At 42.5% G+C, this 23,404-nt stretch overlaps 1 protein-coding gene across 1 annotated transcript in view; it reads right to left on the reverse strand.

Annotated features, from left to right (window-relative positions):
- The window catches only part of LOC123745768 (uncharacterized), a 34,955-nt gene extending 14,547 nt beyond the window's left edge, over window positions 1-20,408 (reverse strand). The window contains exons 1-4 of the mRNA XM_069321833.1: window positions 20,279-20,408; window positions 12,505-12,578; window positions 5,597-6,298; window positions 2,834-2,980 (exon numbers count right to left, since the gene is read on the reverse strand). Coding sequence (XP_069177934.1) covers window positions 2,834-2,980; window positions 5,597-6,298; window positions 12,505-12,578; window positions 20,279-20,360 — 1,005 coding nt within the window. The 5' untranslated portion in view covers window positions 20,361-20,408. The remainder of the gene's footprint in view (window positions 1-2,833; window positions 2,981-5,596; window positions 6,299-12,504; window positions 12,579-20,278) is intronic.
- Window positions 20,409-23,404: the final 2,996 nt, after the last annotated feature.

Below are 23,404 nucleotides of genomic sequence, written 5' to 3' on the forward strand. Positions count from 1 at the left end.
GGTGGACTTGGTAGGAAGGGAGAAAACTCCAGATAGAGAACCAGGAGGGAAACCTTTCAGGACAGGACGCAAAAGAATAAGGGAGGAGGCGGTGGGTGAGTTCGGGTCTAAGGCCTGGAAACGGTTGTGAGACTGAGGAAGGTGGAAGGACGAGGAGAGGTAGAACGCAACACGCGAGCATAGGATACGCCCACGAAAGGGGTGAGGCCTTTCCAAGCTCACCCCATCAAAGATGCCAACTTTGCGTCTTGCTTCAGGAAAAGACAGACGATCACGGTGTTTCAAGTTGAAGACGGCTTCCTCGAGTTTGTAGTGTATACACGAGCGTGAGAAGGTAGGGTGAGCCTCATCGCAATTGAGGCAGCGAGGCTGGGGAGAAGTGCACTCGGACTTAGAATGATCATCGTCCCCACACATGGAGCATAGATACACAGTACTTGTGCACTTGAGGACACCGTGCCCAAACTTCCAACACTTATTGCAAAGTCTGGGAGAGGGAATGTATTCCTGAACAAAGCATCTGGCACCAGCAAGAATAATAGAGGGCGGAAGAGCCCTACTATCAAGGGTGATTTTTACAACTCGAAGGGGCTGACGGCGACGACCACGAGGGGGTCGAGTAAACGTGTCCACCTGGAGGACAGAATGGTCTTGGGCTTTGATGATATGTTTAATATCCTCATGGCAGTCTTTGAGGTCCCTAACACCAGTTGCAACATGGTGTGGGAGGAGAACAGTGCCAACACTGGCATTTAACCGAGTGTTTTTGGCGACCCGAACAGGGGGGTCTCCCCAATGCAGGACAAAGTGGTTAAGCGAGTAGCTGCATCCTGAGGAGCAGCAGCGACGACACGTGTTCCGTAACTGGTGGCGTTAAAAGTAACAGAGGCATCTACCGAATCAACAAGGTGATTATGGAGGGAGGAGTCGTCAGGAGGAGTAGAATCCAGATGGAGGAGAGTAAAATATTTAGTCCATGTAGCGGGACCAAACAAGGCATTGTACGTATTAGTATGGGAAGGGGTCGTGCGAGTGCGGCCGTGGCGGGGACTGCATTGAGAATCCCCAGAGTGAGAGGGGGTAAAAGGCGCAGTAGTCAATGAGAGATGGAGCCGTGCCAGGGGACGAGGTGGTCACCACTGGGGGCTGGGAACGCTACGCTACCTCAGAGGAGGTAGGGGAGTAGTCAGGAGGATCAAAGGAGGAGCAAGGTTGGGGCCCAATGCAGTGGGGGCTACAGAGCCTGGTCTTCCAACACAGTCCGACTTGGGGGCTTTGTCGCCTGCCCCACGAGCCTGAGAAGGTACAAGAGGGACAGAGGCAGGACACCCAACAAGAGAGATGTTGCCAATCTTGCCGGGGCCCCCCAGGGGTGCATCGTGAGTATACGTCCCACAAACGCCACCTTAAGAACCGTCTGTCCGTCGAGATTGGGTTCAGTGACGAAAGGAGGATTGACAATAAAAGGATCCCCCTCGTTCGAGACATTGGGTACTACAGTTCTATGGGTACAAGAGTATGCCTCCCCAAACACCCGGACGTCAAAATAAAAGAAGGCCGAAAGAAGAATAAAATCAGGCAAAAGGTCGGCAGGGAATGACAATGAGAAAGGAGAAGAGGGGAGAGAAAAACGAAACAGAAGGAAAAGGAAAAGTCTTCCGACACAATTAGAGAGGACAGCAGCAGGAGCACAAGGCTACAAAAGGACAGAGGACTGTCCCAAGGAGCATCACACTAGCAGCTGTCCACCAAGCCTCATCACGGCAACAATGAGCCGGACAGGGAGGGGGATCTACATTTGTAGTGCCTTTGTTACGGAGATCTCCGTTGCTGCTGTTCTTTTGACCTGGAAAAGGGTTATAAAAGTACTTGGAAGTACATTATCCCAACTACATTATTTGCTTCCCTGGTAATCTTCAGCTCTTCCTTCAAAACAACTTCTCCAGTCATTCCTTTAAAGTGAGACTTAGTACAACTTTGACTATTAAAAATTGGACTGGTAGAGGTTCGTCTATATACTCCTTATTCTACAACACACTGGTGTTCCGTGATGGGGTTTGGACCTCTGAGATGGCACCAGAATCTCTTTGGCAGGGAACTGCAAGGGAGAACGTGCAACAAGAGGCAGAGGCCTGTACCTCAGGACGCGGTACCACTAAAACGAGTAAAGCACGGTGTTCAAGAACCGCCAGGGACTGCAAGCAGTGTGCCAAAACTCTCAAAAGGAAAAGTCTGCTAGTCAACAAGGTAAGACACGAAACCCATACAGGACCCAACTCCAGAAGGGGGAAAAAAAGCCTCGGGATGGGAACGAGTCCAGAAGGCCAAAAAACTTCTTGGACTTTGGTCCGCAGGCAGTTAAAACAGAGGCGGTCTGTTTTGGTTTTGAATGACATTTGGTTTCGAACAAGATCGAGGCATTCAGCAAGAGCGTCTGTGGGGGGCCAGTCCAAACTAATCTACACCAGAGAATATAAAGGGTTTACCAGAACCCGACGTCTTCAAGACCCAAGCAGGCGATCCAGGCACAGGGATCACATGCCAAGAACCCTTGCCTAACGCAACGTATGAACACCTGGTCTCTAGTAGACGCTCGTGATTTACAAGCGTGATGTGGTACCCAAGGTCTGGAAACTTTCAGCTGAACAGCGTTGGAGAACCACTGATGGAACCCCTTACTGAACAAAATACACGAACTCAAAAACTAAATTGCAGGCCTATTTTAAAATAATCCACCAACATGGTCAACTGTGAAACTACTCTTAGTTGAAAACATGAAAGAAAATTCATGATAAAGATGTGTCAAGGAAAATCAAATATAGTTTAAACTTACAGTTAGCATTTTACAAAAGAGGTCTTCAGTAATTTTCTGAATTTTCCCTGGAATATTAAAGTGGGGGTCTTCCAGGGTGACTGAGATTACGGTCTTTTTTCTCTCAACGGGCATCATCTTGAGGAATTGTTTCATGATCTCCTGCACCTGTAATTACCAATGTGGAGCTGTGCAAACTTATGAATATTATAAAAATATAACTTTTTATTATAGACAAAAACAATTTCTGGAACTACAGTAGTTCCTAATACATATACCAAGTATGTGCCTCACTCCAGTACTGCTTCATGTTCAACCAGTGGAACCAGTGCTCCAAAGTTCACTTTGCATGCCACTTTCAGGTCCCAGCTGCTGGTCAAGGCGCGGAAATAACCCAGGATCGAAGCTCCAGAGTCATCAGTGGGGAATGTGTTTTGTATAGTGCCACTGGATATGTAGGTTGGGAGCAGGATACCCTCCCCATGGGTAGCGTGCATCCAATCCCCTTCCCAGAATTTGGTCTTTAAACTAAAGTTGGACTTCACCCTAGATCTTCATCATCCAAGTCAGGCATGACACCTAGGATTTCTAAGAGTTTCAGAGCTGGGATGGACCGAGGTTTCGGGCTGACCTGTCATAATTATTAAGGGGCCAATAGGTTCAAAAATGAAAATGGTTCGATTTCAAGGAAACTTTTTTGACGAATTGTATATGAAAAGGGTTTCATCTGGTCCAAGTCTCAGCATCGTAGCATAAATAGGGAGATAAATATTGAATTATGCGTCAAAAAATTTCCAAGATGGTCAGAAACTTATCAAACACAAGTGTCAACTTAAATCATGTCTATGACTCGGCTATCACAATAGCACATTAAAAAAAATTTAATTAGTTTTATTAAAAAAAAAAATACTTTTTTTAACTTTCATTTTTTTTTTTTTTTATCGGACGATTTACATGAAACTTATAAACCTGACTGCACGTAAGCCTATCTGTAAGGGTGCCAATTTTGGAGAAAATTGGTCGATGTCAACCTCAGCCACAGATGGCAGCACCCAGACTATTTTTTTTTACTTATTTATTTTCAAGTAACAAACGTTCATATAACTCATTTTGTATTCAACTTACATGAAACTTATACCTTACATGTAACGTTTATGTGTCTAAAATCTGTGGCCAGCGTTTTTTCCCCAAGTTCATTTATTGATTTTATAATAGCAAACATGATATATATGCATATTTTTGGGGAGGGGGGGGGGAACTTTGCTTATTTGTATTAGTAAAACTAAACATATTTTGGAAAATCCGCGGCATCAGATTCTTTATTATATGCTAATGTGTCAGAAAAGTGTCAATGATTATATCTGAAAGGTGTGGTTGTATATACACTTTAAAATGTGTAATATTCGTTGAAAAAAAAACTTTCTATTTAGTCTGCAGTACTCAAACTTGGAACAATTGCAGCCCTTTTCATATACAACTAGTCAAAAAAATATTGGTTGACATTGAACAAGTTTTAAAAACAATTCTATTGCTTCCTTAAGGTCTAATCCCTGGGGTAATTGAACCATTTTCGTATCGTCCACACACACACACACACACACACACACACACACACACACACACACACACACACACACACACACACACACACACACACAGCCTACCTACACGTTGGCTCTCTTCTCATGCCAGAGGGCACTTCTCCCCTCTGGTATGGAACCTGTAGTCCGCTTTAACATCTCTACTGCCAGATCATGTACCTTTTTACTGGGATTATGAAATTGAATAATGCGCGTGTTATTTCATCTTAATTTTATCCAAAACATTTTAGAATTTATGATGATAGGAACAGCGTGACGCCACGAGGGAGGAAGACGCTTCTGGAGTCTTATTACCCAGGAGAACTAATGGAAAGTCTCCTGGTTGTACATTCACCGCCAATTCCAGCTCGTGGATGATCAGCTCGCTTCATTCTCTGCATAAATGTTAAGAGGAAACTCTGCCCCCAGGCCTCGCCCATATGGAGCAACTAGCCGAATCTGAAAGCTGATCCAAATCCAGAGTTTAGAGCAGATGCAGACTTAATAGTGTTGCAGTCAGGGGACCTTCCCTTTACAGCCCCAATTCTTTTCTACAGTCAGTTGGTGAGCAGACTGACCAGAGTATTGAAGCTAGCATTTGGTATTCATTGAGAAGTGCTAAAGAGCATGACTGGAGCAGCGACGGATCTCCTTCAGCTCTGTACTTCAAATTTCATGGTGGACATTAATTGTTTCCAGGAGTACCCACCAATACTAATTGTTAATAAAAAAAAGAAAAAAAAAAAAAAAGACTAGGAAAGCTGAAGAAAACCAAGGTAGGCCGAGATTACCATCTGGACTATTATGGAGCTTCTACAAGGCCAAAGAATGGTCTTATGATAGGCATACGTTAAAGGATCGAAGAAACTTCAAAACGCTATGTACTGTAGTGTGAAATAGGATGGTACTACTGGTAACTAATACAGTACTTAATTTGTACATTAAAAACTAAACGAATAATCGAGCCTATTCTGTACCTTTGCACATACACTACGAATTGCATGTTATTGATTAGTATGTAAAATTTGAAAAAATCAAGTTTTTTTTTTTTTTTTAAATATTGAACACTGATGCCGGGTGGTGAGGAGACATGAAAAATTAAAATACACTATGTTACCGATATATTCTAAAAGCGTTAATTCTTTATAATTAAAACTTTAGTAAGGACCTATAGGCAAGTCAGTGGCAGGACTGATCAACATACCTTAATTGACGTGTGGACAGAGCTGGCGTCCGGGAAGCGTTCCTTGCACTTCTTAATCCAATGTTCAGTCTCCTTGTAATACAGATCATATTCATCAATGGTCGAGACGATCTCCTGTGCGGTGTCGAGTGTGTCAAGGCGCACAACCATGGCTTTAAGCCGTATCCTTCCTTCCTCTCCTTCTGGTGTAATGTTTGCAACACTGATAACCTCCTTTTTCAGCGGCTTCATTGCAGCCTTGTTCTGTTCCAGCAGATCATTTAGTCCGTCTTCCAGTTGTTGGTGATAACGCTTCCAGTAAGTCAGCCGCCGCTGGTAGTCACTCATCAGAGAGAGCGCTTCTTCACAGCCAAACACGAAATTGTCGATGTTGCGCCTGTACTCCTCCGTCAAGGACCGTAGCATTTTGCCCTTGCGCTTTGAGCTGTGTTGAGGTTTAACCGACTCTGGTGCCAATGACGTCAGTCTAATACCTTTGAGTTTCCTGAGCAAGGCCTCCATACTGTAGCTAACTGGGAACTGAGCATCAGCTGTGGCACTGTGCTCAGTATGGCAGCTCGGGCAGATGAGAAGAGCATTCTGTACAGCATCTTTAGTACACTGTGAGCAGATTGTATGGCCACAAGGCAGAGTACACGGCCTTCGGACAGTTTCATTGTAGTTGCTTAGACAAACCTTACACGTCTCTGGCTCGTCACTGTCCTGTTGATAATGTGTCAATGTATTAAATAGTCATTATCACTTAATTCAGTACAAAATTTTGTACCGAATCCCAAAAAGAAATTCAAAGGCATGAACACACATTTTTTAATATTAAGGACTTTAATTAGGGTCTAGGTGTCGTGGGTGGAAATAATGTATGGGACTCAATTTCTTGCAGTGTTTGAGACCCGAGTTAGGCTACTTAAACATTATTTGGCAGGAAACAATCATTGTGATGGGCAAGTTTCTTTGCATAAATGGTACTAAGACATCACCGACATACATCATTCATTGACAGGAAGTGAGCTTCCCAAATGGAAAAACCACAAAGATGGTACCGTACAAATGAACAAAAAACAAAAAAAAACATGCAATTTTTACAACTGACACGATTGCATGTCAAATATTCACATATTTGCATTAAAGTAAATAAAACAAATTGGAAGTTGACATATTGATTTGTTGGGGAGTTGTGGGGACAAGGTTGAAGTTATGTTGTTGTTGTTACAGATTCAGCTACTCTGAACAAGTTCCAAGGAGCACGGGCTATGGTGAGCCCGTAACTTACCTGGCACAGGAGCAGGGCAAGTAGCACTGGCTACGGGGAGCCCGTAGAGGTCTTGCCTAGCACAGGAGTGGTGCTGTGGAATTTATGGTTGTGGGGCCCATATTTATATATGGTCCACAATATAATCTCATCACCACCAGTGTGGTGATGAGTTGCGTGTGGGGGGGAGAGGGGGGAGTGTTGAGATGGGTGGGCGACACGTGTCTTGAGACTGACGGTGGATGGGATAAGAAGAGTAGACGATGAGTCACAACAACGCAGCTGAAGAGTTGACACCCAGGACCACACCGACGATGATGAACCGACGACGTTCCGGTTCGTCCTCGACCATTTAAGAAGTCGTGTAATTGAAAGTTAAAGACCAAGAGGAAAAGTTAAAAGGTTAGGGAAGGAAGAAGATAGAATAGGAAAAAGGTATTTATAAAAGACAAAAAATGGAAGTAGAAATAAGGAAAATTGCATGAAGCTAAATGGCGATGAGAAATATCTAATACCAGACAAAAGAAAAAGCCTAGCGAGGCTATGGCTTAGTCATATCACGTTTGTCAAGCATACAAACGTGTGCGTGTGCGCGCAAAACGCTGTAAATTATTCACCTATTTATTACAAATACAAATAATCGCCAACAGAACCTAAACATCTAATGTCATATCATTAATGCAAACACTCAAACGACAAGGCCGACGGGTACTTATCAACTGGGTGCCAAGTCATGTGGGAATAATAGTCTCCGTGATGTAGTGGTAAGACACTCGCCTGGCTTTCCGCGAGCGCTATGTCATGGGTTCGTATCCTGGCCGGGGAGGATTTACTGGGCGCAATTCCTTAACTGTAGCCTCTGTTTAACGCAACAGTAAAATGTGTACTTGGATGAAAAAACGATTCTTCGCGACAGGGGATCGTATTCCAGGGACCATAGGATTAAGGACTTGCCCGAAACGCTACGCGTACTAGTGGCTGTACAAGAATGTAACAACTCTTGTATATATCTATAAAAAAAAAAAAAAAAAAAAAAAAAAAATAGGAAATGACATTGCAGGCGAAGCTGCAAAACTTGCAACCGAGAAGAAATGTAGACATTTACATACCACAGAGTCTATCACAGATTAAGAAAGTAATTAGAAACAGAGCAATGAAAAAGATGTACATTGACCACAATACAGCAGTTGTATCATCAGGATCCGCGGGTTGGTACAAGAATTCAACCAACTATGAACCACTTAGTTTGATGAAAGGGAGCAGTAGAACAACAGAAGTACACTTACATCGCATCAGGCTTGGATACCCATGTGCATGGGAAATATATTAGAAAATTCCTATTCTGAATGAACAATGTTAAAATTTATGAATGCACCTTCGGGGTCGACCGCTGGATGGAATGGCCTTGGTCTGAGGACGAGTTGCCTCCAGTGACAACCTCAGATCCTCGAGATCATCCTTCGTGGAAGACGACGACTCCATGGTGGACCCAAAATCCCTCCACCAAATGCAAGGGTGTACTCGCCTAGTTGTGCTTGCGGGGTTTGAGCTTCGGGGCTCTGGTCCCGCCTCTCAAACACTTGAATGGGGTGACCACTACAGGTACCTCTGTGTCACTGTCGGCTCTAACAAAGGGAAGAAAGAGGAGCTCAATCAACTCATAGGCACATGAAAAAGTCGACTCAGGGCACTGAAAGCTATGACCTGGAATGGACATGGAGCCTCTATTGCCATGCTTAAAATGATGTACACAGCCTATGTGCGCTCCGTCATAGACTATGCGCTCCAGTTCAGTGCACCTACTCCCAAAGCGATATGAAAAGGCTTGAAAGCATTCAAAATGAAGCCATGACACTCATTCTTTGAGTTCCAAGAACTGCCAAAACGTCTAATCTACGAGAGGAGTGGTCCCTCCCCAGTGTTAAAAGCAGAATTAAGGAGCTGAATGCTAAGCTTGCAATTAGGATAGTCAGAGATCCCCATTACAATGATATTGCTAAGAAAAAACAGAGTTCTGTGCTACTTTCAGGGGGAAACAGGAGAAGCAAAAAATGGCATCACAGATCAGTCTGCTACCTCGAAGAACTTCACCTGCTTGAGCAAGCCCGTGAGCTCATGCCTGTAGAGAGGTTACCTCCCTGAGATGATTCATGCAGGATTATCAATGAAATGGCAACGAAAAAATCCATGATACCACAAGAAATGAGACGAGTATCTGGAGGAAATTTATAAAGAAGCCGGAGATGAATTGGATCAAATCTACACTGACGGGTCATCTAATTCTGTCAATGGCAGGGCTGGTGCAGCATACACGGTAATTAAGGATAATGCTTTCCAACAAAGAAATGAAGAAAAAGCGCGTATTGAGAACTATGCTTCTTCAACGCAATCAGAGCTAACTGCCATTGTTATGGCGTTAAGGTTTCTTGAACGGAACACTAATGGTGCAGTGATTTTCACCGATTCAAAAGCAGCATTGCAAAACGTAAGTAAAAATCGGGCAGAAAATCTTGCAATAGTCGCTGAAATCAAGAGCTGTGAGAGTACTTACCAATCAGGGAAGAGTCATCAAGTTTCTATGGATCCCCTCCCATGTTGGAATATGTGGGAATGAACAAGCAGATGTGCTGGCTGCTGAAGGCGACCATATTGAATACTTCATACCCAAAACTACTACAAATTAGAGGTATTGTCAGGCAGCATCACCTTGACAAGGTAGCTGAGGAAAGGAGGATAGAAGCACAAACCAGCGAGTCTGTACGATGGTACAACATGGCTGCAGCTAGCAATCCCAATCATTATGGACGAAGAGGAGGACGCCGGAGAGAATCAGTAATAGCGAGAATCCGTCTTGGATATAAATATTCATGGAGATACGGAATGGCAACAACAGTTGATCAGCGAAGTTGCAGAATCTATGGTGAAAATGACAGACACCGCCTTGACCACTACCCGAGAGAATGTGAACACCTGAGAGACATTAGAATTGTGTGTATAATCATAAACCCAACATTGTTTGAATTAGGAAAACACTTTGTCAAATATTGATACCGTTCTCAAAAGATTCCCCCATTTTGCACCAGCAAGATAACGTAAGGTTTTAAAGGTTGACAAATATTAATCTTGTTTGAGGAGCTGTTCACTTGAGCCAGTTAAGTCCCAGCTGTGTCTGGGTACAAGTGACAGGATGAACAACCCAGCGGGTTTTCTTCCTTTTGGGGAGTGTTGTACATGCTGCTATGGCGGTATGTCCACTCACAAGATGAGTGGCGCTGCCCAATAAACTCGCCCCTCGGGGCAAAATTAAAAAAAATTGTAGAGTGCGAGACTAAAAACTGAGCGTCAGTAAGGGTAGCTATCGATATTTGGGATGCCAAACCACCAGGAACAATCTAGGGGAAGGGGACTATCAGGAGAGACATTACTTTTATATAGCACTTGGGAGGGATCTGGATAAAGAATTGGTATGGGACGGGAAGGGGGGGTGATATGCCCACCACTTAGACGGTCGGGAATTGAACGCTGACCTCCATGAAGCAAGACCGTCGCTCTACCGCCCAGTCCAAGTGGTTGGGCACCATTCCTTCTCTCTGTCCCATCCCAAATCCCTATCCTGACCTCTTCCATGTGCTATATAGTTAGAGACCAATATAGTCCAGGTGAATGGAAAGTTATATAGTTGTATTTTAGGAACATCCAAAAAAGGATTGGGACTAAGTAGAAGGCTCCGTCGCGTCCCTCAAAACCTTAAGGTGCGGGGGTAGCCCTGGAAGATGTTCTCTGCTGGCACCAGCATGCTCTTAGATGGTTGTTAAGGTAAAGGTACATACATTGAAAATGAGTTACAAACAATGATGGATTAAGAGAGAGAGCTAGTACATACAATGCCTGAAGCCACTAATGCAAGTCTCCGTGGTGTAATGGTAAGACACTCGCCTGGCGTCCCGCGAGCGCTATGTCCTGGGTTCGTATCCTGGCCGGGGAGGATTTACTGGGCGCAATTCCGTAACTGTAGCCTCTGTTTAACGCAACAGTAAAATGTGTACTTGGATGAAAAAACGATTCTTCGCGGCAGGGGATCGTATTCCAGGGACCTGCCCGAAACGCTACGCGTACTAGTGGCTGTACAAGAATGTAACAACTCTTGTATATATCTCAAAAAAAAAAAAAAATGCACAGCGTTTCCAAGCCCATTAAGGCAACGTAGGAGACCATAATAACAAAACTTGACAAGCCGAGTGAACCAAAGCTGGCCAAGGAAGAAACCTCAGATTGGACAAGTGTCAAAAACATGATGTTCAACATACTCATACCGAGTTCAGCTGCCATTCCACTTAGCTAAACCCGAGTCCATGGGCGGCAAAAGCGAGAACAGCAAAGTGCAAACTCTCAACGCAGTCCCAGTTTGCCAAGCCACCACACAATAAGATGGTTTGGCCAGCAGAGAAATCTAACACCAGCAAACGACGACACACCCGTGGATTAAGGAACTCCTCAGTAACTCGCCCCTCGGGGCAAAATTTAAAAAAAAAATCCGACAGAGGTAGTAAGAGTAACCATCGGAGGCCAAGAACACCGAATCACATTGGAAAACTATCAGAAAAGTTGGAAACAGAGGCAGACGAAGCGGCTATAAAAATTTCGCTAAAAATTTACACACAATAAAACTACATTACCCCAAGGTCAAGGGTGACTGGCCGCAGGGAAGCTGGCAGAACAGGTGCAGGGAAATGTGCGCGCTGAGTAAACACCAACCCCGACCTGACCCGCCCGACGAGGGAGGTAATACACAACTACGGACAAGATCCCTTAACCAGGCAATGAACACTTGAGTGCAGGGTCCAAATGAACGTGCCAAAGCTAAGCCTGATAGTATAGCTGCGTGTTAGTGTGGCTATCACTCAAACAGAAAGCAAATACACACACTACCTGAACATTAAATGATTGATTGATTGATGAAGATTAAGCCACCCAAAAGGTGGCACGGGCATGAATAGCCCGTAAGTGGTGGTACATTAAATGAACAAAGTAGTCAAATCTATAGTCCTGGAAAACTCTACCCCCTTGGGAAGGGTCCCCTTGTACACAGCTGGGTAAAATGTGTACGCAAACCAGGTGTCATAACAATTTGAAGCAGGAAGTAAACTAAAGCAATGACCCCTTGCAAAACTAAACTCAATGGGCGGCCAATAGCACAGTTAAAGGCGTGAAGCTAAAAACAAGCCGAGCAGACAGACGTACATACGTGCACGTACGTGTACGTACACGTGTATGTGTGTACCCGGTGGATCCATTAAAGTGAAGGAGGTGGCTGGCTGGCAGACCCCCGTGTAGCCTGGGACGTCATTCTGCTCATCACGGCTGCCATGTTTGCCCAACAGCAACAATTGTTTACATTGCTTTCCTCCGGGTTACTAATCTCAAATAATTGTGTTTATGTTCTTAAGTTTCTCTTTTTATTTTCTCTGTTTTAGGTTGAATTTTGATCTCCGAGTTCCAAGGTAAATTATGGCTGTGGGACCTGGAAGGCTGGAGCGAGTCTGTCCTCGTGCGATCACCCCCCCCCCCCAAGGTTTGCCAGCCTTAATGCTTTAAATATGTGACGAGTCTGAAAATGTCCTCGTCAAACGGCGTTGACAAACACGATATTTATTCTCACCATTATCAACAGGCTGCGAGTGGTGCTTCTGGTTGTTCCAAGTGGTCGAACAGTGCAGTTGTGTGTGATGGTACCTGCATGTGGAAAATTTGTATTAATTATAAATATTAATATCAAATACAGTACACTAAAGCAAATTGGGGCAATGTCCATAGGGAATTAAACAGTGGTTCAGATTTCACCTCGGTAATACGTACAGGAACTTAATTCCCCAGAGTCTGGTGTGGTTGCTAGCTTCGGAGGCGGCCAGGCGGCCAGCTTCAGGAAATGGAGGCAAGCCGTATTTAGAAAAATAAATAAAACATAATAAGGTCCACTAGACAATGGAAGCGGCTCGCGATTGTAACACTGTCCTGTTTTCTTTTTTGGATCCTCTGGTAGGTTAGGCGAAGATATTTTAAATTGACCGTTTTCTTGACGTTTGGAAACCTTAGGAGGCCGGGCTGGACCATGTACACTGTTTTAGGTTTGCATTGGAATGACGTAAGATTTGGATAAAGGTGCGTTCATATTCGTACCACTATCCATGTGAGAAATGCGTAAAATACCCATTCTGAATATCGGCAGTCAGGTGTCTAAATCACTTGCTCAATAGTTAGTTTAATTCATTTATTATGCACCCCATACCCATCCCATGGGCGGTAGTGGAAAGGGTTACAGAGGCACATAATGGGCTCAGGGACTGAACCCCACAATTCATTTGCTCAATACAAATTAAGACCACCAGTTTTCGTTAATATATCAGAATATTTTTAATTTTAAAATATCCCTCTCACTCATTGTATAGAACCAAGTCTTCTTAGGAGTCTTATCAAGTGTCCGAAGACCGGCGATGTTACCTTGTGTGACTAACCTTTCTGCCACCATTCCCAGGCTGGGTATATGGGGGCCGTAAGCCGACTACTAACTTTAAATGGTTCAAACACACTCACGCATGACGGTACTCTCACACTTCCTCTCACGTACAGTTTATATACTACATTTCTGTACAGATTTACAACTCTTACCCATCTCTTCCTTTGACCGACTGACACACAGCTCCCTAAGGTATAACTGACGTGCTTATCTCTGAAGCTAGACACGGATATAATGAAATAATGATGGAGTCAGTCTGTCTCCTGTGGATTCCTTCCCATATTGGTCCCTGAGTGCATGATAGAATTGATGAGTTGGCCAAGACTTTTACTCGTAAAGAGGGAATTGATTACCAACTTTGAGTGCCTTTGAGTAGCCTGAGGGCAGTGAATATAATTAAGTTCATCGTGAATATAGTTTAGTTCATCGTTCAACCGTCTCCGGGAACAACTAAATTTCGGAGACTTGAGGCAGTGAAATTCACACCAGTTACTCCATCTATCATCATTCTATTATGCAGGAAGTACCGCACGTCTATGGGTCATCTAATAAGGTTAGCAGACTTCTAGATGTTACCACTGCTAGGCTTAGGCTCGGCTACAAGTACCTCTGGGAGTTTGTAACATCTGCTGATGTTGATTTGACTAAATGTAAACTGTCAGCAGAACTATTTGCATACTTTGCGTCATTATATAATGGAATGTGAAAAAATCGCGGAATTTAGTGAACATCAATGTTGGCCAAGAAATGTGTAAGTACTTCCTACTGCCTGAACTCTTTGCGAAGTATCCAAAATTTGCTTACTGTAGGTAATGCATGCACATGACTGTAAAACTGCCGCCCAGTTCAGATTCAGATTCAGATGTTTATTCAGGTAAGGTATATACATACAAGTGATGTTACATTAATGGATTGATATATAGATAGAGCTAGTACATACACTGCCTAAAGCCACTATTACGCAATGCGTTTCGGGCAAGAACTGGGTGGGTGGGCGTGCCACCGTGCACGCCCGTTGGGTGGGTGGGCGTGCAGCAAGACTGGGTGGGCGTGCAGCAAGACTGGGTGGGTGGGCGTGCAGCAAGACTAGTAACTGTGACCCACTATAGATGTAAAGTGCATTTTATAGTGACTTGTGAGCTATGGGATACACTTTATACTCTCTTTAAACGTGTTCTGGCGAAGTTCCATTACATGTGGCTAAAGTAATTATGCAGCCGACCACCATAAGGAGGGACGAGGATACACTGCCAACATGATTGTATCTGCTACAATTATCTGCTTCAGAACAAAAATTAATTAACAGCACCAGTTTACTAATTGTTTACATTGTCAGGGTATGGCAGCCTGTTGCAAATTGTTACTTACAGTGTACCTGTGAGTACTCGTAAGCAATCTACCTCATTTTTGCTCAATTTGTTTTTTTGTTCTTTTTTTTGTATTGCTTAGTCTTGCTTATATTTTTTGTTTTGTATTTCCATATCTTGTGTTTTGTATAGTCCATGTTTACATGTTTTTTCTTTAATCTCATTAATTGCCTAGGTTGCCTAGCCTAGCCATACTCCCTTACTCCATTGTACCCCTGTAAGCCCCTTTTGTGTTTGTTTTGTACAGTATTGTGTATATTTTTTTCCCTATTTTATAGCTTTTTTCTACTTATTTCTGATTCTACAATCAGCTTCTTTTATGCAGTCAAGTATAGACCCAGAACTTAACCTCTTATCCACTATCTATAACAATAATCACTTTAATGATCTAAATTGCAGATATTTTGCAGCACATGATGTAAACAATGTATTAACTCATAATCACAATATCTCTGTAATCAATTTGAACGTTAGATCCCTAGGTAAACACTTCGATGATGTTAGTGCCTTGATTGAAACTATTGGCAACAAATTCTCTTTTATTATACTTACTGAAACATGGTTGAAAGAGGATACTACTCAACTCTTTAACATGCCTAACTACTCAGCAATTCACAACTGTCGTCAACTTCAGAGAGGTGGTGGCACTGCTCTTTACTACCACCAAGAACTAACATGCTTAAAAGAAATTAGAACTAGAGACTGCTATGGGGAGTATATCTTCGCCAGCTTCAGAGTCAAGGGTGCTGAGTCTGTCCTGTCTGTGGGTGCAGTCTATAGAATTCCCAACACTGATGTGTCTGTATTCAACTCAAACCTTAGAAATCTAATACTTGATAACAGACTGAACAAAAACCACCTAATTATCGCAGGGGACTTTAATATTGACCTCTGCGAGCCAGAACACCCTACTGCTGTTAGCTTCCTCAACTGTATGAATTCCTGCCTCCTCATACCCTTAATCACTAGACCTACTAGAATCACTGATAGCACTGCCACGACTCTAGATCACATCTGGACCAACATAACCTCTCCGCTTACTTCAGGTATAATCACCGATAGCACTACAGACCACTACCCCACATTTCTCTTAACTAACATTAGCAAACCACCTCTAGAAACAAGGGAGTTAAGCTTTAGGCTGCACAATGAAACTGCTATAAACAATTTTATAACTGCTGCTGATAATGTCAACTGGGAGTCCGAGTTAGGTAACATAGGGGACATCAACCTAACAGTGCAATCTTTTCTACAAACAACTCTTAGCCTTTATAACACCCACTGTCCTAGGCTTACAAAACAAGTCACAAGCAAAAGGCTTAACAATCCTTGGCTTACAAAGGGAATACTGAAATCCATTAACAAAAAACACGACCTTGAGAAGAAGTATAGGTTAGGAATTGTCTCCAAAGAATTCTCAAAGAATTACTCATTATTGCTAACTAAGATAATTAGACGAGCCAAAACTAATTACTACGAAGATAAATTTACTCAAATAAAGAGCAACATTAAACAAACTTGGAGCACAATTTCACAAATATTGGGATCAAAGAAATCTTTAAATAACAAACCGACTCTCCTGTCTAATAACGATGGTCAGCTTTCAGCCTCTGATTCTGCTATTGAGTTCAATAGGTTCTTCTCTTCCATTGGTTCATCCCTTGCAAATGATATTCCATCTTCCAGTACTGACATTAAGGACTATCTTACAGGTAACTATCCACAGTCTCTGTACCTAAAGCCTATTAATTCCACTGACGTCAATGAGATAATCCTTTCCCTTAAAACCAAGTCTAGTGCCCTTGAGGAGATACCAACTTTAATATACAAAAAAGCCTCCAGATCTTTAGCCCCTGCTATTGCTTTGCTCTTCAACAAGTCACTTGAACTCCAAACCTTTCCAGATATTCTAAAAAAAGCGAGAGTAACGCCTGTCCACAAATGTGGTGATCCCACAGATGTTAACAACTACAGACCTATATCAATCCTGCCAAACTTGTCAAAAATTTTTGAAAAACTTATATACAAGCAGCTTTACTCATATCTAGCCAAACTCAATATACTTAGCCCTTGCCAATATGGCTTCAGACCCAAAAAAAGCACTAACGATGCACTCATTAGTATGCTTAACTCGATTCATACAGCCCTTGATAAAAAGGAGCTCCCTGTTGGGTTATTTGTGGACCTGCGTAAAGCTTTTGATACTGTCAACCACCATAACCTTCTTCTTAAATTACATCATTATGGAGTCAGAGGGCACTCCCTACAATACCTCGAGTCCTACCTTACTGACAGGCTCCAATATGTTTCTGTGAATAATACAATTTCTCCCACCCTACCCATCAACATTGGTGTTCCTCAGGGCAGCATACTTGGCCCTCTCCTCTTTCTCATCTACATTAATGACCTTCCAAATGCCTCCCAACACCTCAAACCAATTCTATTTGCTGACGACACAACCTTCATTTACTCCAGTCCTGACCCTCTTGCTCTAAATGCCACAGTAAATACTGAGCTAAATAAAGTCCATCATTGGCTAACTGCCAACAAACTCACCCTTAACATTGACAAAACCTTCTATATTCTGTTTGGCAATAAATCCTCTAGTCTTATAAATCTCAAAATAAACAATACCCAAATTTGTAACAAATTAGATGGCAAATTCCTTGGCATTCTCATTGACAACAAGCTGAATTTCCAGGGACACATTCTAAATATATCAAAAAAAGTTTCAAAAACTGTGGGCATTCTTTCTAAGATCAGATATTATGTACCACGCCCTGCTCTGGTGACTCTCTATTACTCCCTTATCTATCCTTATCTCAACTATGGTATTTGTGCTTGGGGTTCTACTACCCAAAATCACTTACGTCCTCTAATTACCCAACACAAAGCCGCTATTAGAACAATATCCAACTCTGGCCCCAGACATCACTCGGTACCCCTACTCAAATCTCTTAATATGTTAGATATTAAGTCACTGCACATTCTCTCATGTGTATTATACATATATAAAACGCTAAACTATAATGCCAATCCTGATCTTAAAAGCTTCATAGAAGGTTGTAACAGAACCCATGAGCACCACACCAGAAATAAATACAGTTTTGATATTCCTAGAGTACGTCTTAATCAAACTAGAAATGCTCTGCAAATCAAGGGGCCCAGAATGTGGAATGACCTTCCCAACCATGTTAAAGACTGTCCCTCTCTCAACCAGTTTAAGATAAAAACTAAACACTACCTAATAAATTCCCTGTAATCTACCTCACTCCTCTATTGTCAACCCATGTCTGTTATTTTCTTTTTTTTTCTTTTTTGTAATCAACACTGTTTGTCAACCTATTGTATTTGTGCTGCTTTTTCAGTCATGTTCCCCCTTTTTTTTTATCTTTATTTGTATTTGTTCTCAACATCTTTTATTCTTTATGCTCAATTAGTATTAAGTTCTAGATATTAATGTTTTTCTTGCCCGAAACGCATTGCGTAATAGTGGCTTTAGGCATTGTATGTACTAGCTCTATCTATATATCAATCCATTAATGTAACATCACTTGTATGTATATACCTTACCTGAATAAACATCTGAATCTGAATCTGAATCTGTTCGGCGGACCTTCCCCAGGATGCAACTCAACAATTAACTCACTCCGGAGTACCTATATTTGCTGTTCAGCGACAGCCAACAGCTTTAAGTTTTTCAGTTTAGCTCATTTATTATGCACCCCATACCCATCTTGTGGGCGGTAGTGAACAGGATTACAGAGGCACATATATGGGCTCGGGGACTGAACCCCACAATTCATTTAGCCAAGTTACAATCTTGAGCTAGTTACAAAATTCAGTACAAGTCGTCACATCGTCAATAGGTTCGAGATCGACCCCAAGTGCAGTTTTTAAATAAAGCAACTGATATGTGGAGAGCTAGTGTCAACTGATGTTTGTCCTGCACACCAGATGACTGCAACGTGCCATTTACTAAGCTAGTTATAATAGGCCCTACAAAAATAAGTAGAGCCACATCACCCGGTGAGGATGGTATCACTTATGACATTGCATCTGCTCCTTCAGTAGCAGGGAATCCCCTGCTTGAGCTGTATAATATGGGCTATGTTACCGGGAAACTTTCAATCTCTTGGACCAACAGTATAATCATTCCAATTCCCAAGCCAAATCAAGAGAATGCTTTCCGCCCAATTTCCCTTACAATTTCCCCTTATTTCCCTTACAAATTTTGTTTTGCATTTGCAACACATTCGAGAGAATGGTCCTAAACCGTCTCTTCCATAGAATAAGAACCATGCTATCCCCCCAGCTTTAATGAAACTACCCCAAATGTGTCTTGCTTGGGAATCAAATTCTAGTCCAATCTACTGCGGACCGACAGTACTAATCGCTGCACTTAGTCTCTCGACACGTACTTAAGACATTCATATTTCAGTTAATATTTTAGTAGGTATTGCATAATATGACTTAATTAATTGTCCTAAAATATTACAGAAACTTAAACACATAACTAAGGTTCCAACAAAACATAATTGAAGGAATAGTGTTCCAACTAGACGACCCCCAAGGAGTCGAACCACGTCATCGCTACTTGTTGAATCACTTGACAGCTTAACGAAAATAAGATAATTTTCGGTGTGGTTTATGCTACATTTTATGCGAGGAAGCGGCTGTGGTTATTATTGGGATAGCGGCTTTCACTAGTAAGAATGTCATTTATGTAAACATTTATGATCAAGATAGTCGACCCGCGCACCTCCGGGTACACCTCCATCCCTCAGGGCCAAGATATTCCCCGTCTAGGATTACACCCCTTCCCCCCTTCAAGGACATTCTTGTCTCCCATCCCCTAAGAAAACAATCCCCACCCCCTCCCCTTTGAAAACCCACCCTGTCTACTTCCCTAGACACTCCATCTACCCCTACAATACACCCTCCCCGTTTACCCCCTCCCTAAGCACACTTATCTATTTCCCAGCACATTATCTCCATAACCTAATGTTTGTACCCAAAATGCAGATCTTTCATCTGATCATCCATGTTTCATAACACAATCTGGTTATAAATACACCAATATTTATACAAATGCACAAGTCTGTAGTTTCGGGTCAGAATATTTCACATCCGAGGACATTGTGAAGAAGGTGCGTATTTTTTTTTTTATATAAGCAACAACGATTTTGAATGGTTGGTCTATAAAAATAGATTTTAACGTCGCTGTGATCTACTGGCTTATGATTAAATCACATTGTTAAAACAAATATTTCCAATTAAATAATATATCTATATTTGTAAGGTTATCGGTCAGGCTGTGTTGTCTTAGATTAGGTGAAGCTCAGAGTGAAGACTGGCGTCTCCATAACACTCGTTGACTAGCTAAATAAACTATGTATTGTTGGGTTGTTGTGTTGATTTAAGGGTGACGTATTGTTGGGTTATGTTAGGTCGAGTTGGGTTAACTTGTGAATCTGTTGGTTTCCCGTCTTCAGTACGATGAGACTTGCCTTCCTACCAGTTAATGAGACGTTCCGTGTTCTTAAAGATACCTTGTAAAGACTGCAGGAAGTGTTGTGGTGGGGAGCGTAACGTCGCTGATGGGGTCCGGCCTCGCACTGACCACTTGCACATTAAGAGGTACTTGATTACGTCAGCAGGTCGCTTGCCATGCTGTCAGAATCGTGTTTCTTTGATTATCTACGTTTGGGTAGACTTATTTATTTTTTTTATTTATATATTTACCTGAGGGCCACCATCTCTCTAGTGGCCTAGAGAGATGACAGGAAACTGGCATTTTTCAACGTTGTTCCTGCGGATTCGGCGGGTAGGCTGTATCAAGGGTTTATAACCTAATGGGAGAAAAAGCATCTCCTGCTTACTGTCCTGCGTTGTTGCTTGTTGAGCTTAAAGCCGTTGCCTCTTGAATGTGTTAAATTTGACATTTAAAAGAAGTGGCCTGGATTAATATCCAAATTGTTCAGTATTTTACACAAAGAAATGCTGGCGTCAGTAAAACAGTTGAAGTGAATACAAGATTACATAAAGTTCCGCTGTGGAAATGTTAGTCTCCAGGGGTAGGCTGCACATTGGATTGGTCAGGAAAGACAACAAGTCAGCCAACACCATCGGCAGACTTAGAGCCATATGTGAATAGAACAGTGGCCTACGAGTGCAAAGAAAAGTGTTCAAGTTAGTTTAGTTGATTTATTATGGACCCCCATATCCATCTTGTGGGCGGTAGTGGAAAGGGTTACAGAGGAACATAATGGGCTCAGGGACTGAACCCCACGATTCATTTAGCTAAGCAGGTTACAATCTTGATGAGCTAGTTACAAAATTCAATACACATCGTCACATCATCAACGGGGGCGAGATCGACCACAAGTACAGTTCCTAAATTAAGCAACTGACATATGTGGAGAGCTAGTGTCTCAATTGATGTTTGTCCTGCACACCGCCCCCCATCCAGTGGGCAGCGGTGGATAGGTTACAATCACTTAATTACTACCTACAGTTAGCAAGCTGGGGATATTTGGCTAAGAGTTCTGGTTGAAGATAATTTTGAATGAAATATTTACACATCACTGGAACATTTGTTATATAATTTTCTCTGAACTCGCGTATCATTTCGCACTCCATAACAGTGACGGAGAGTGTGCGAATAATTTTGTTGACATACTTTACATTTGGTCAGGTCTACATCAGTAGATAATGAGAATTCCCAGAGATACTTGTAACCGAGTCTAAGCCGAGCAGTAGTAACATCTAGAAGTTTGCTGATTTTATTGGATAATCCATAGATGTGTGGCTCCTCTTGCATGATAGTATGATGATAGATGGAATTACTGGTGTCGATTTTACTTTGCCTCAAAGCTACAAGGTCTTATTGAAGTTCTTGGTGAGGTATTGCTCTCAGACTGCTTATTGACAATCCAAGGTTATACTCAATTTCTCCTTTAAAGGCAGATTCTTTGGCTAACTCATCAGCTCTATCATGCATTCGGAGGCCAACATGAGATGGAGTCCACATAAAATGGACTCTGTTACCATCATTAATAATTTTGTTGTATTTGTGTCTAGCTTCAGACAAGAGCACGTTACAGTTATGTCTTAAAAATTTGAGAGCAATTAAAGATGATAATGAGTCACTTACAATTAATGTATCAAGTTTGGAGACTTGTACACATTTCAGTGCAAGAAGTAAGGCAAATAGTTCTGTCTGAAGGGTAGAAGCCCGGTTGTTTTGACTCCCCACTCAAAATATAAGCCATCGCCCTTTATCAGGACAACTGCACTTCCAGCTAGGGCAGTGTAGGGAACCATCATTGTACATGATTTGACCGAGAGAATGGTCTGTTGACAGAGCATCAATATGGCTTAATATGGACGTACTTTGTCTCAAGACAAAGCTTGGGCTGATCTCTAATTTGCTTCTTGGGTGGAAAGGGAGGGATTAAAACTGGAAAAAGAGTGTAATCTCCCACGGTGCAGGAAAGTGCCGTTGTTGTCTTTCTTGGTATAAATAATAAATCTGATACATTCTGAGTTGAGTTAAAGTTTCAGTTATCCATTTCGAACAATGTTGACCTTCAATAAAGAAATTTTGAAGGGCTTCTTTGCAAGGGTTAGGATGAGCAAGCCTAAGCATTTTTATATCAATTTGACAGTTAATTTCAGTAACACGATCAATAACACTCGGAATATTAATTAAGTTCCTTTCTCATGTTAAGTATCTTTGTGGTACGAGGGCACCCAAGGATTATCTTTAAGGCTTCGAGCTTTCCAAGCTTCCATTCAAGCATCAGAGCAAGCAGAGGTGCAGCATAATCCACTAAAGATCTGATGTATGCAAGATACATCATTTTGACAATTCTGACATTGGTACCATCTTCTTTCTTGAGGTTATCTTGAGATGATTTCGGGGCTTTTTAGTGTCCCCGCGGCCCGGTCCTCGACCAGGCCTCCACCCCCAGGAGGCAGCCCGTGACAGTTGACTAACACCCAGGTACCTATTTTACTGCTAGGTAAAAGGGCATAGGGTGAAAGAAACTCTGCCCATTGTTTCTCGCCGGCGCCTGGGATCGAACCCAGGACCACAGAATCACAAGCCAGCGTGCTGCCCGCTCGGTCGACCGGCTCCCCTCCGAGTGATATAGCCCGAGTGATAACCTGCAACAGCCTTGAGAGCTCGGAGCCTCTCTTTATACTGACAACAAAGTTTGAATACAACAGGACCATACAGTGGCACCTCAAGGCCAAGGTATTTGAATCTGTTTATATAGTCAAGCTGGGAGCCATCATACAGTTGCATCTTGCGAGCAGCTCCGCCCTGCCTGGGTGGGCGCCGATTTAGTATGTTTGTTTTCTCTGCTGAGATGACTAAACCTGGGTCCTGACATGAGTCTAATACAAAGTTAAGAGTGTTCTGCGTGTTAGCATACCCAGTGATGTATCATTATATCATCAGCATAGCTGATGATGTGCACGTTGGGTTTGCTCGGTACAGAGTTTAACAGCGTGTTTATCAAGATATTAAATAATATTAAACAATGTGGGAGTTAGGACTGAGGGTATCCCTGTGGGATTCCTAGTTCGAAGTCTCTTGTTACACTTCTATGCACCTGGAAAAACACTGATGACTTCCTATTGGATAAGTAACCTCTGATCTAACACAG

The sequence above is a fragment of the Procambarus clarkii genome, chromosome 10, assembly GCF_040958095.1.
Source record: "Procambarus clarkii isolate CNS0578487 chromosome 10, FALCON_Pclarkii_2.0, whole genome shotgun sequence".
NCBI lineage: Eukaryota > Metazoa > Arthropoda > Malacostraca > Decapoda > Cambaridae > Procambarus > Procambarus clarkii.